Consider the following 14,442-nt stretch of genomic DNA (forward strand, 5'->3'; position numbering starts at 1 on the left):
GTTGGCGTCAATAAAAAGCATCTGTAATACTAGACACAGCTCAATGCTAGTTTTTTGGGGGAAGCAGAACCTTTAATTAGGAAAATTATATTTATATTACATACAGTCAGGGCCAGAAATATTTGGACAGTGACACAAGTTTTGTTATTTTAGCTGTTTACAAAAACATGTTCAGAAATACAATTCTATATATAATATGGGCTGAAAGTGCACACTCCCAGCTGCAATATGAGAGTTTTCACATCCAAATCGGAGAAAGGGTTTAGGAATCATAGCTCTGTGATGCATAGCCTCCTCTTTTTCAAGGGACCAAAAGTAATTGGACAAGGGACTCTAAGGGCTGCAATTAACTCTGAAGGCATCTCCCTCGTTAACCTGTAATCAATTAAGTAGTTAAGAGGTCTGGGGTTGATTACAGGTGTGTGGTTTTGCATTTGGAAGCTGTTGCTGTGACCAGACACCATGCGGTCTAAGGAACTCTCAATTGAGGTGAAGCAGAACATCCTGAGGCTGAAAAAAAAGAAAAAATCCATCAGAGAGATAGCAGACATGCTTGGAGTAGCAAAATCAACAGTCGGGCACATTCTGAGAAAAAAGGAATTGACTGGTGAGCTTGGGAACTCAAAAAGGCCTGGGCGTCCACGGATGACAACAGTGGTGGATGATCGCCGCATACTTTCTTTGGTGAAGAAGAACCCGTTCACAACATCAACTGAAGTCCAGAACACTCTCAGTGAAGTAGGTGCATCTGTCTCTAAGTCACCAGTAAAGAGAAGACTCCATGAAAGTAAATACAAAGGGTTCACATCTAGATGCAAACCATTCATCAATTCCAAAAATAGACAGGCCAGAGTTACATTTGCTGAAAAACACCTCATGAAGCCAGCTCAGTTCTGGAAAAGTATTCTATGGACAGATGAGACAAAGATCAACCTGTACCAGAATGATGGGAAGAAAAAAGTTTGGAGAAGAAAGGGAACGGCACATGATCCAAGGCACACCACATCCTCTGTAAAACATGGTGGAGGCAACGTGATGGCATGGGCATGCATGGCTTTCAATGGCACTGGGTCACTTGTGTTTATTGATGACATAACAGCAGACAAGAGTAGCCGGATGAATTCTGAAGTGTACCGGGATATACTTTCAGCCCAGATTCAACCAAATGCCGCAAAGTTGATCGGACGGCGCTTCATAGTACAGATGGACAATGACCCCAAGCATACAGCCAAAGCTACCCAGGAGTTCATGAGTGCAAAAAAGTGGAACATTCTGCAATGGCCAAGTCAATCACCAGATCTTAACCCAAGTGAGCATGCATTTCACTTGCTCAAATCCAGACTTAAGACGGAAAGACCCACAAACAAGCAAGACCTGAAGGCTGCGGCTGTAAAGGCCTGGCAAAGCATTAAGAAGGAGGAAACCCAGCGTTTGGTGATGTCCATGGGTTCCAGACTTAAGGCAGTGATTGCCTCCAAAGGATTCGCAACAAAATATTGAAAATAAAAATATTTTTTTTTGGGTTTGGTTTATTTGTCCAATTACTTTTGACCTCATAAAATGTGGAATGTTTGTAAAGAAATGTGACAATTCCTACAATTTCTATCAGATATTTTTGTTCAAACGTTCAAATTAAACGTTACAATCTGCACTTGAATTCTGTTGTAGAGGTTTCATTTCAAATCCAATGTGGTGGCATGCAGAGCCCAACTCGCCAAAATTGTGTCACTGGCCAAAGATTTCTGGACCTAACTGTAGACCTCTCCTCCACGTTGTTTCTGACATTTCACACCTCGGCCCTTTCTGGCTTGTTCCAATATTGTCTACTACACTTGGTTACATTTATTAATATTGTCTCCGTAGACCTCCAAATCTGCCTTATGGCTTGTAGTATTGTCTGCCTAGACCCGTGCTGGCTCGTGGATTGAGGAATCTCCTTCCGTGCTGGCTCTTGCTGTACAATATTGTCTCTATAGACCTCCCTCGATACTTATTATTATACTGAATACATAAGTGAATATATACAATTCTAATACAATATCTGGCGGTTCATATGTTCAGTCTTCTGGCGGCTTACACTACTTAAAAAGTAATAAAAAAATGTAGCCGGTGAAAACAACGCCAAAAACACCGACCAAAAGAAGATGCTCCTAGTGAAACAATGCGGCCGTGTCCTGAGGCGTCTTCCCCTTTATAAAACTTAGTGTGTATGTTGATGGCTTAAAGACATCCTGTGCCTACAGCTGAGTAGTCGGCGCGCTTCTCCATCGAGGAGCCGGCGCGTTTCTCCAGGGAGGAGCCGGCGCCCTTCTCCAGGGAGGAGCCGGCGCGTTTCTCCAGGGAGGAGCCGGCGCCCTTCTCCAGGGAGGAGCCGGCGCCCTTCTCCAGGGAGGAGCCGGCGCCCTTCTCCAGGGAAGAGCCGGCGCCCTTCTCCAGGGAAGAGCCGGCGCCCTTCTCCAGGGAAGAGCCGGCGCCCTTCTCCAGGGAAGAGTCGGCGCCCTTCTCCAGCGAGGAGCCGGCGCGCTTCTCCAGGGAGGAGCGGGCGCCCTTCCCCAGCGAGGAGCGGGCGCCCTTCCCCAGCGAGGAGTCGGCGCCCCTCCCCAGCGAGGAGTCAGTGCACTTGTCATATGAGTAGTTGGATTACCATCATCAGAAATTAAGATGGCCCGTGAGAAGAGATTCTCCAGTCAATTTTAGAGGAAGAAGTGGCCGAGTGAGGAGAAAACTGGGATCCTACTTTATGAAGAGCACCTTTTTGATATTCGGAAGGAATGGACATTCCCCTCTTCACTTGCTGATATTGACCTGCACAGAGGACCATTATTAATAAAGTGATACTTGCCATACCAACCCCCTCCCCCACCAACTCTCCAACTGAACTCAACCATTCAGTGGAGGGTCACTGATTCCTGGAAGGAATTGGCAGAAAGACTGGACAGAACTGTGGTTAACATTGGGGAAAAAAGTGGAAAAGTGAGTGTATATTTGGACCAACAAGGGTCAACAAGTCAACGAGTCCATGAACGGTCAACGAGTCCATGAAGTCTGATCTGGTACCTACAAAGGCAACTTCTCTGTAGAAGATTGGTAGAGGCCAGAAAATAGTAGAAGACAGAAGAAAACTCTCCGACAAGAATCGAGGATTACATGTTGGAAACCCAAGTTCTTGGGACAGAACCCAAAAATCTGGGCAAGAAGATGTAACACAGAGAAAGAGGCACCTGAGAAACCGAGCAGTGCTCTGGGGTCTCGAATAAGCAGAATTAAGTAGTTGGTATGATGGTCATGTGTGGTCAGCTCAGAGGAGCAAAGAGCGAACCAGAGGCTGCAGAAATTCTGGAATCCAAGAAGTGATAGTAATAAAGAGGACCCCTGACCAGAATGGATTCAACGCAAGTTCCCAAGCCAGTAAAGCCAAGAAATTGGTTGAGAAATCGGGCAACATGTCCAGGGCACCCGGTGTGCCAACAACACCAATGAGGTGTCGGAAGGGATAATCGCACTAAAATATCAGCTCGCTTTGCTCAAGCCCTCACGTTCTAGCTCATTAGTAACACAATTGGATGGTGACCAGGATGTCGCGGTCATTGGCTCTCGGAGGATTGTGCGGTAACTTTGTACTTTTCTGTTGAAGTTTTTGCTGAATTTGTCTACAGTGAACTTTAATTTTGCAGCAAAGCTTTACTATTAATTCCACTTCAGGCTCATCACTTAGAAGTTAGGTGTCCCCGAGGAAGTTTAAGGGATTGAAGAGCAGAAAACGCAGCCCGAGGCGAGAAATGTTAATAACAGACTCAAAAGGTGTCACTGGAGGCAAAATATGATTCAGCGAATTCCTCGCCTTTCTCCTCGATGCCACTGGGACTGGGAAAGTAAGCGAGATCTTTGAGAAGAGCATGTTTATCGTATACGAGGTTACCTTCTGTCGGAATATTTCATTGCCTCGTTCACGCCACCTCATTAAGACCATGATCTGCTCGGCGTGACTGACCCCGTACTATAAAGACACAGTATGGCGGTAGGAATTATTGGTGTCTGGAGTTTTTTTTTTTTACTTTTAATTGCCATTTTTGGTCTAGAAAATGCAATCACAACCGTCCAACGAGAAAACTCTTCTATTCTATTAAATTTAAGGAATTTAAAATAAAGAAATAAGTGTCACTTACCACTCAAACCCCCCATGTCTCCATCTGGACCAGACGCGATGATGTCCCAACCATTCAGCTGAGGACACTGGAAAGGAGCAGTGGCGGTGGGCTAGATAACACTTATTTCTTTATTATGGCCGCTTGAAAACTCCTTTGAAGAAAACCTCATGACCTTCTTGTATATAATCAATCATGATCAAAAGATATAAAACATCGCTTTTTGTTTTTTTCCTGAATCTTTCCTATCCAATGTGGCAAAGAGTTTGGATAGATATATGATATGGTGGCTATAAAGGAATCTTGAGGGAAGCTCGGATGACGGAGACACCGCAGGCCGCTATATCCATCAGACAAAAATGATCGGTCGTATTCGCATTTGGTCTTTCTGCTCATTTTTGTAGTATTTGTATTTCCAATACTGTGATTACCGTATTTGTCATTCTATAAAACGCACTCGATTATAAGATGCACCCCAAATTTAGAGAAGGAAAATAGGAAAAAATAATTATTAATCTTAAAATGAGGGTCTGTCTTATAATTCTAGTGCATCTTATAATATCTCACCAGGGGGGAGCGGCGGTGGTGGAGCGACTCAGGAAGGTCACAGAAGGGAGGGTCGGTGATGCTTTGGGCTTGGAGGAGTGGGTGTAGTGGCTCAGGAGAGTCAGCAGACAGAGGGTTGGTGATACATGGCCTCGGGGGTTTCGCGGCTCTGGAAGGTCAGGGAACGGAGTGTTAGCACTACTGCCGACTCGGTGGAGGGAGTGTCGTGGCTCAGGAGGGTCAGCGATACTGCTCGAAGGAGGGGGTGTTGCTACTCAGGAGGGTCAGGGGACAGAGTGTCAGCGATACTGCTGGCTCGGAGCAGGAAGTGTCGCGGCTCAAGAGGTCGGCGATACTGTGGGATCGGAAGAGGGGGTGTCGCTGCTCAGGAGGGTCAGGTGACGGAGTGTCAGCGATACTGCTAGCTTGGAGGAGGGAGTGTCGCGGATCAGGAGGGTTGGCGAGACTGCGGGCTCAGAGGAGGGGCTGTCGCGGCTCAGGAGTGTCAGATGACAGAGAGTCGGTGATACTGCCGGATCAGAGGAGAGGGTGGAGTGTCGGTGATACTGCCGGCTCAGAGGAGAGGGTGGAGTGTCGGTGATACTGCCGACTCAGAGGAGAGGGTGGAGTGTCGGTGATACTGCCGGCTCAGAGGAGAGGGTGGAGTGTCGGTGATACTGCCGGCTCAGAGGAGAGGGTGGAGTGTCGGTGATACTGCCAGCTCAGAGGAGAGGGTGGAGTGTCGGTGATACTGCCGGCTCAGAGGAGAGGGTGGAGTGTCGGTGATACTGCCGGCTCAGAGGAGAGGGTGGAGTGTCGGTGATACTGCCGGCTCAGAGGAGAGGGTGGAGTGTCGGTGATACTACCAGCTCAGAGGAGAGGGTGGAGTGTCGGTGATACTGCCAGCTCAGAGGAGAGGGTGGAGTGTCGGTGATACTGCCGGCTCAGAGGAGAGGGTGTTGAAGCTCAGGAGGGTCGGTGATACTGCAGGCTCGGGGGTGTCGTGGCGGTGGGCGCTCTTGATCTGCCAGTGGGGGTCTGGAGCCTTTGAATTGCCGACAATTAACGTGATGGACTTCAAGAATATAGCTGCGGAGGCGACGTGTGCGCAGATGGGCCTCCACGGCTATTTTATCTATTTTACTGGGGGGGGACCAATTCCTGACATTGCATTGCCCTCGTAATGCCCGGAGTCCCCCAGGATATTGGATCAGAGGCGAGTAAAGACAAGCTTGAGGTAGCAGTATGGCTTTGCATGGCAGCGAGGACATAACAATTTTGTTTAGTCCCAACTGGTGAAAAATGAAGAATGATTGAAAGAAAGAAGAAAAATAACACGTGCGATAGCGGTTGAGGTCGGCGTCCGGCCATCAGTAAGTGCTACAGTTACAGGCTTTTTCCTAATGTCGTCATTCTTACAACTTCACAGAAGAAAAGTTGTCGGCCTCAAAAGAACCCGTAAAACTCGTGACAAACCATATATGACTTTTGCCTTAATTTTACAGCCCAGGTTGAGGTTCAGACCCCCTTCCCCCTCCAGATGTCTTAGATCAGGCCCACCAACCAACGGTTTTGAATTCTACGCCATGTTTTAATCAATTCCCAAAATATTGAACTTAACTAAAAGTTGGGTAAATTTCCCCCGTTTCTTTTGTAAACCTTGAGGCTCACACCACATCGGCAAGAACAGAGACTATCTACATGGGACCTCAGTGGATATTCGGGACCCATCAGGGCTCAATTCATGACTTTGGTTTGGAGAAGGCTTCTTTGAGGAACGGTGGTGACTGGTTCCGATTGTGCTCAGTACTATAGGTATTGTAATCCAATATGGTTTGGGTGGTAGTATCTGGTCTTGATGGAAAGCGTTGTCTTGTGTTGACATCTGGAAGGCAACCATCATATCCATGATTGGAGGTGGCGTGTAGTCATCTGGAATGACGATGAAATGTTTGGCACATATTAGAAAACTCTATTATTGGCATTTCTTCTGATAAATGTGGCCATGACCCAAGTTGTCCCCATTAAGTGATGGCAGGAGGAGGTATTAGACGTTCTCCTGACTTGGATTACTCTTGCTCCTGGGGATGAAGTCTTTGTGTTTGGTGGGACACGGGGGCACTGGGGTTTCTACAGGAAGGCCCTGCTGCTGGTAGCCATAATTCACTTTGCCACATGGAAACTGACGCAGCCGAAACAGAGGCACTTCCTGAACATTAGAAGTCAGCGTAGATGGCTCCAGAAGGACGGAGGAGCCGGGGAGTCTACCAGCACTAATCCTGGGGGCAGATGGACAACCTCCCTCAGTAGCATTATTCTCTCTGTCGGGAACTGGCTTTTCTGGAGGAGCAATGTTTTTATCCACCGTTTTTCCAGTAAACCATGAGCCATAGGTAGGATTCCAGAGATTGGTAGGTTTGTTCCTGGATCCCCTCGTGCTCTGTAGTTCTGCGGTTGGGTTGGCTTGGGTGAAGGCCATTTTCTCATGCCCTCCGTCTGGAGGCTGTCTGGGGTCTGGACGACCCTGGGCTTCAGCATGGACTTTATTAGGGACCTTCCGAACTGTCGGCACAGGCGGCGGAGACTGTACACTGCGTCTGTCTTCCCGTCCGGTCTTCTCAGGTGTCACCAGAAGTGGTGGGATCACATCTGGATCTTCTGGGCGAGTAGGGACCTTCTCCTCCTCCTCGATGAGCGGCCCGTATTCTACAGGCAGTGATGTGTTAATGACGTCTGGATCCTGCAATAAAAGAAAAAAAGACCATGTTACAATCTGACGCTTCATCTCACCGTCTGCAGATCTGGGGATCGGAGGAATCGTGGGGAGAAGAGGCCGGAGATGGCGGACGGTGCGACCACAAGACGAAACGCTCAGAACCAGGACGGGAGGGAAGAAAGCTGAATGGTACATTAGGAGCTGCGCTCTGCGGTACAATAGGAGCCGCGCCTGGCGGTACAATAGGAGCTGCGCCTGGCGGTACAATAGGAGCTGCGCTCTGCAGTACAATAGGAGCCGCGCCTGGCGGTACAATAGGAGCCGCGCCTGGCGGTACAATAGGAGCCGCGCCCTGCGATACAATAGAAGCTGCGCCCGGCGGTACAATAGGAGCTGCGCCTGGCGGTACAATAGGAGCCGCGCCCTGCGGTACAATAGGAGCCGCGCCCTGCGGTACAATAGGAGCCGCGCCCGGCGGTACAATAGGAGCCGCGCCCGGCGGTACAATAGGAGCCGTGTCTGGCGGTACAATAGGAGCTGCGCCTGGCGGTACAATAGGAGCCGCGCCCTGCGGTACAATAGGAGCCGCGCCCTGCGGTACAATAGGAGCCGGGCTCTGCGGTACAATAGAAGCTGCGCCTGGCGGTACAATAGGAGCTGTGCCTGGCGGTACAATAGGAGCTGCGCCTGGCGGTACAATAGGAGCCGCGCCCTGCGGTACAATAGAAGCTGCGCTCTGCAGTATAATAGGAGCTGCACCCTGCGGTACAATCGAAGCTGCGCCTGGCGGTACAATAGGAGCCGCGCCCTGCGGTACAATAGGAGCTGCGCCTGGCGGTACAATAGGAGCTGCACCCTGTGGTACAATCGAAGCTGCGCCTGGCGGTACAATCGAAGCTGCGCCCTGCCGTACAATAGGAGCTGCACCCTGCGGTACAATCGAAGCTGCGCCTGGCGGTACAATAGGAGCTGCGCTCTGTGGTACAATAGGAGCTGCGCCCTGCAGTACAACAGGAGCTACGCCTGGCGGTACAATAGGAGCTGCACTCTGCGGTACAATAGGAGCTATGCCTGGTGGTACAATAGGAGCTGCACTCTGCGGTACAATAGGAGCTGCGCTCTGCGGTACAATAGGAGCCGTGTCTGGCGGTACAATAGGAGCCGTGTCTGGCGGTACAATAGGAGCTGCGCCCTGCCGTACAATAGGAGCTGCGCCCTGCCGTACAATAGGAGCTGCGCCCTGCAGTACAATAGGAGCTACGCCTGGCGGTACAATAGGAGCTGCACTCTGCGGTACAATAGGAGCTATGCCTGGTGGTACAATAGGAGCTGCACTCTGCGGTACAATAGGAGCTGCGCTCTGCGGTACAATAGGAGCCGTGTCTGGCGGTACAATAGGAGCCGTGTCTGGCGGTACAATAGGAGCCGTACTCTGCGGTACAATATGAGCCGTGTTCGGCGGTACAATAGGAACTTTGTCTGGCGGTACAATAGGAGCCGTGTCCGGTGGTATAATAGGAGCCGTGTCTGGCGGTACAATAGGAGCTGTACTCTGCGGTACAATAGGAACCGTGTCCGGCGGTACAATAGGAGCCTTGTCCGGTGGTACAATAGGAGCCGTGTCTGGCGGTAAAATAGGAGCCTTGTCCGGCGGTACAATAGGAGCCTTGTCTGGTGGTACAATAGGAGCCGTGTCCGGCGGTACAATAGGAGCTGTACTCTGCGGTACAATAGGAGCCGTGTCCGGCGGTACAATAGGAGCCGTGTCTGGCGGTACAATAGGAGCCTTGTCTGGTGGTACAATAGGAGCCTTGTCCGGCGGTACAATAGGAGCCTAGTCCGGCGGTACAATAGGAGCCGCACCCTGCGGTACAATAGGATCCGTGTCCGGCGGTACAATAGGAGCCGTGTCCGGCGGTACAATAGGAGCCGTGTCTGGCGGTACAATAGGAGCCGTGTCTGGCGGTACATTAGGAGCCGTGTCCGGCGGTACAATAGGAGCCGTGTCCGGCGGTACAATAGCGGCTGCGCTCCGTGGCACATTGCCTCTGTTTACCTTCACCACTAGAGATAGATACCGCTTGCTCCTTAGACTGATGGTCGCGGCGGCTCCGGCTCATCCATCACATCCTCCGTGCATTGCAAATCGTGGCATTATTGCACCTGACACATGGCTTCCAGTAATTAGACTCTGCCGTTATTCTGCTGCTTCATTTTCTGATAAGCGCATTCAATTTTAAGGTGGACGACGTTGCTTTATATCAGTGACCGGCCGGTGACTGCGCAGAATGGGAACACAAGTGCGGTAATAATCACTGCGCGGCGGCTCCCAGCGCCCACACATCGGATTACATTAGAAAAACTAATTCCAGATTCAGCTTTGTTATATTTGCACGGAAACGATGCAGAGAAAGCGACTATTTAATTTACAACTGTGTGATGATTAGTGTCGTTAATGGGGTCATAGCCTATGGCCGCGGTGATAATCCTAACACCTGCAAAATATTAAGGAAAATACTGAAAACATGATGGGTTGGTGGCTTTTGAGGACTGGAGTGGGGAAATCTGCTCAATGGTAATGTGACGGGAAATTGTGATACAATTCTGCCTGCAGCCACCACTAGAGGGAGCTCATGAGCTCATGGCATACACTGCTCTCACGCTCCCTCTAGTGGTGGCTGCAGGATGTCTGCTGTAAAGAAACACCCACATACTGGCATCTGTGTGATTCAGTACAGAGCGGAATCATATTTGCACCAAAGTGCAACCCAATCTCTATGTGACACCCTGACCTGAGGCGAGGTCCGTTCATGGAAGCAAGTATCTCCTTGCTATTGGCCCCGGGGCTGTATTGCACCCCGGCATTACAGGTTTGCAGACCTGTGTGTGGACATATTATCCCATGAACGGGATCCCTGTGTCCCTGCTGGAAACTGGAGAGTCCATTGTCTACAGCGATGATGTCATCAATAAACCGAGGGAAAAAAGTCTATTTTCAAGATCGATCAGGATAGAGTTAAATCGACAGTATAGGTGATAGGGTGAATCATTTTTGAGGTTCATGACGTCATAGCTACCAACTAGAGAGAAATGGCTGGGATTGATGATGTCATAGCTACCAACTAGAGAGAAATGGCTGGGATTGATGATGTCATAGCTACCAACTAGAGGGAGATCATTGGGACTGATGATGTCATAGCTACCAAATAAAGGGAGATTGTTGGGATTGATGATATCATAGCTACCAACTAAGGGTAGATTGTTACGACTAATTATGTCATATCTACCAACTAGAGGGACAACGTTGGGATGGATGATATAGCTACCAAATAAAGGGGGATTGTTGGGATTGATGATGTCATAGCTACCAAATAAAGGAAAATTGTTGTGATTGATGATGTCATAGCTACCAAGTAAGGGTAGATTTTTGGAAATCAATGATGTCATAGCTACCAACTAGAGGGAGATTGTTGGGATTGATGATGTCATAGCTACCAACTAGAGGGAGATTTTTGGGATTGATGATGTCATAGCTACCAACTAGAGGGAGATTTTTGGGATTGATGATGTCATAGCTACCAACTCAAGGGAGATTGTTGGGATCGGTGATGTCATAGCTACCAACTCAAGGGAGATTGTTGGGATCGATGATGTCATAGCTACCAACTAAGGGTAGATTGTTGGGATCGATGATGTCATAGCTACCAACTAGAGGGAGATCATTGGGATTGATGATGTCATAGCTACCAAATAAAGGGAGATTGTTGGGATTGATGATGTCATAGCTACCAACTAGAGGGAGATCATTGGGATCGATGATGTCATAGCTACCAAATAAAGGAAAATTGTTGGGATTGATGATTTCATAGCTACCAACTAGAGGGAGATTGTTGGGATCGATGATGTCATAGCTACCATCTAGAGGGAGATTGTTGGGATCGATGATGTCATAGCTACCAACTAGAAGGAGATTGTTGGGATCGATGATGTCATAGCTACCATCTAGAGGGAGATTGTTGGGATCGATGATGTCATAGCTACCAAATAAAGGGAGATTGTTGGGATTGATGATGTCATAGCTACCAACTAGAGGGAGATTTTTGGGATTGATGATGTCATAGCTACCAACTAAGGGTAGATTGTTGGGATAGATGATGTCATAGCTACCAACTAGAGGGAGATCGTTGGGATTGATGATGTCATAGCTACCAAATAAAGAGAGATTGTTGGGATTGATGATGTCATAGCTACCAACTAAAGGGAGATTGTTGGGATCGATGATGTCATAGCTACCAAGTAAGGGTAGATTTTTGGAAATCAATGATGTCATAGCTACCAACTAGAGGGAGATTGTTGGGATTGATGATGTCATAGCTACCAACTAGAGGGAGATTTTTGGGATTGATGATGTCATAGCTACCAACTAGAGGGAGATTTTTGGGATTGATGATGTCATAGCTACCAACTCAAGGGAGATTGTTGGGATCGGTGATGTCATAGCTACCAACTCAAGGGAGATTGTTGGGATCGATGATGTCATAGCTACCAACTAAGGGTAGATTGTTGGGATCAATGATGTCATAGCTACCAACTAGAGGGAGATCATTGGGATTGATGATGTCATAGCTACCAAATAAAGGGAGATTGTTGGGATTGATGATGTCATAGCTACCAAATAAAGGAAAATTGTTGGGATTGATGATTTCATAGCTACCAACTAGAGGGAGATTGTTGGGATCGATGATGTCATAGCTACCATCTAGAGGGAGATTGTTGGGATCGATGATGTCATAGCTACCAACTAGAAGGAGATTGTTGGGATCGATGATGTCATAGCTACCATCTAGAGGGAGATTGTTGGGATCGATGATGTCATAGCTACCAAATAAAGGGAGATTGTTGGGATCGATGATGTCATAGCTACCAACTAGAGGGAGATTTTTGGGATTGATGATGTCATAGCTACCAACTAAGGGTAGATTGTTGGGATCGATGATGTCATAGCTACCAACTAGAGGAAGATTGTTGGGATTGATGATGTCATAGCTACCAAATAAAGAGAGATTGTTGGGATTGATGATGTCATAGCTACCAACTAAAGGGAGATTGTTGGCGTCGATGATGTCATAGCTACCAACTAAGGGTAGATTGTTACGACTAATTATGTCATATCTACCAACTAGAGGGACAACGGTGGGATGGATGATATAGCTACCAACTAAAGGGAGATTATTGGGATTGATGATGTCATAGCTACCAAATAAAGGGGGATTGTTGGGATCGGTGATGTCATAGCTCTCAAATAAAGGGGGATTGTTGGGATTGATGATGTCATAGCTACCAACTAAAGGGAGATTGTTGGGATTGATGATGTCATAGCTACCAACTAAAGGGAGATTGTTGGGATTGATGATGTCATAGCTACCAAATAAAGGAAAATTGTTGGGATTGATGATGTCATAGCTACCAAGTAAGGGTAGATTTTTGGAAATCAATGATGTCATAGCTACCAACTAGAGGGAGATTTTTGGGATTGATGATGTCATAGCTACCAACTCAAGGGAGATTGTTGGGATCGGTGATGTCATAGCTACCAACTAAGGGTAGATTGTTGGGATCGATGATGTCATAGCTACCAACTAAGGGTAGATTGTTGGGATCGATGATGTCATAGCTACCAACTAGAGGGAGATCGTTGGGATTGATGATGTCATAGCTACCAAATAAAGGGAGATTGTTGGGATTGATGATGTCATAGCTACCAAATAAAGGAAAATTGTTGGGATTGATGATTTCATAGCTACCAAGTAAGGGTAGATTGTTGGAAATCAATGATGTCATAGCTACCATCTAGAGGGAGATTGTTGGGATCGATGATGTCATAGCTACCAAATAAAGGGAGATTGTTGGGATTGATGATGTCATAGCTACCAACTAGAGGGAGATTTTTGGGATCGATGATGTCATAGCTACCAACTAGAGGGAGATTTTTGGGATTGATGATGTCATAGCTACCAACTAAGGGTAGATTGTTGGGATTGATGATGTCATAGCTACCAACTAGAGGGAGATCGTTGGGATTGATGATGTCATAGCTACCAAATAAAGAGAGATTGTTGGGATTGATGATGTCATAGCTACCAACTAAAGGGAGATTGTTGGCGTCGATGATGTCATAGCTACCAACTAAGGGTAGATTGTTACGACTAATTATGTCATATCTACCAACTAGAGGGACAACGTTGGGATGGATGATATAGCTACCAACTAAAGGGAGATTATTGGGATTGATGATGTCATAGCTACCAAATAAAGGGGGATTGTTGGGATCGGTGATGTCATAGCTCTCAAATAAAGGGGGATTGTTGGGATTGATGATGTCATAGCTACCAACTAAAGGGAGATTGTTGGGATTGATGATGTCATAGCTACCAAATAAAGGAAAATTGTTGGGATTGATGATGTCATAGCTACCAAGTAAGGGTAGATTTTTGGAAATCAATGATGTCATAGCTACCAACTAGAGGGAGATTTTTGGGATTGATGATGTCATAGCTACCAACTCAAGGGAGATTGTTGGGATCGGTGATGTCATAGCTACCAACTAAGGGTAGATTGTTGGGATCGATGATGTCATAGCTACCAACTAAGGGTAGATTGTTGGGATCGATGATGTCATAGCTACCAACTAGAGGGAGATCGTTGGGATTGATGATGTCATAGCTACCAAATAAAGGGAGATTGTTGGGATTGATGATGTCATAGCTACCAAATAAAGGAAAATTGTTGGGATTGATGATTTCATAGCTACCAAGTAAGGGTAGATTGTTGGAAATCAATGATGTCATAGCTACCATCTAGAGGGAGATTGTTGGGATCGATGATGTCATAGCTACCAAATAAAGGGAGATTGTTGGGATTGATGATGTCATAGCTAGCAACTAGAGGGAGATTGTTGGGACCGATGATGTCATAGCTACCATCTAGAGGGAGATTGTTGGGATCGATGATGTCATAGCTACCAAATAAAGGGAG

The 14,442-nt window shown here is 47.3% G+C and overlaps 1 protein-coding gene across 2 annotated transcripts in view; it reads right to left on the reverse strand.

The window, feature by feature from the left end:
* Window positions 1-1,430: 1,430 nt before the first annotated feature.
* ALK (ALK receptor tyrosine kinase) overlaps window positions 1,431-14,442 on the reverse strand; it is a 946,570-nt gene continuing 933,558 nt past the window's right edge. For both annotated transcript variants that reach the window (XM_075339043.1, XM_075339042.1), the window contains one exon: window positions 1,431-7,431. In XM_075339043.1, coding sequence (XP_075195158.1) covers window positions 6,739-7,431 — 693 coding nt within the window. In that variant the 3' untranslated portion in view covers window positions 1,431-6,738. The remainder of the gene's footprint in view (window positions 7,432-14,442) is intronic.

Source organism: Anomaloglossus baeobatrachus, chromosome 3, assembly GCF_048569485.1.
Source record: "Anomaloglossus baeobatrachus isolate aAnoBae1 chromosome 3, aAnoBae1.hap1, whole genome shotgun sequence".
Taxonomy (NCBI): Eukaryota; Metazoa; Chordata; class Amphibia; order Anura; family Aromobatidae; genus Anomaloglossus; species Anomaloglossus baeobatrachus.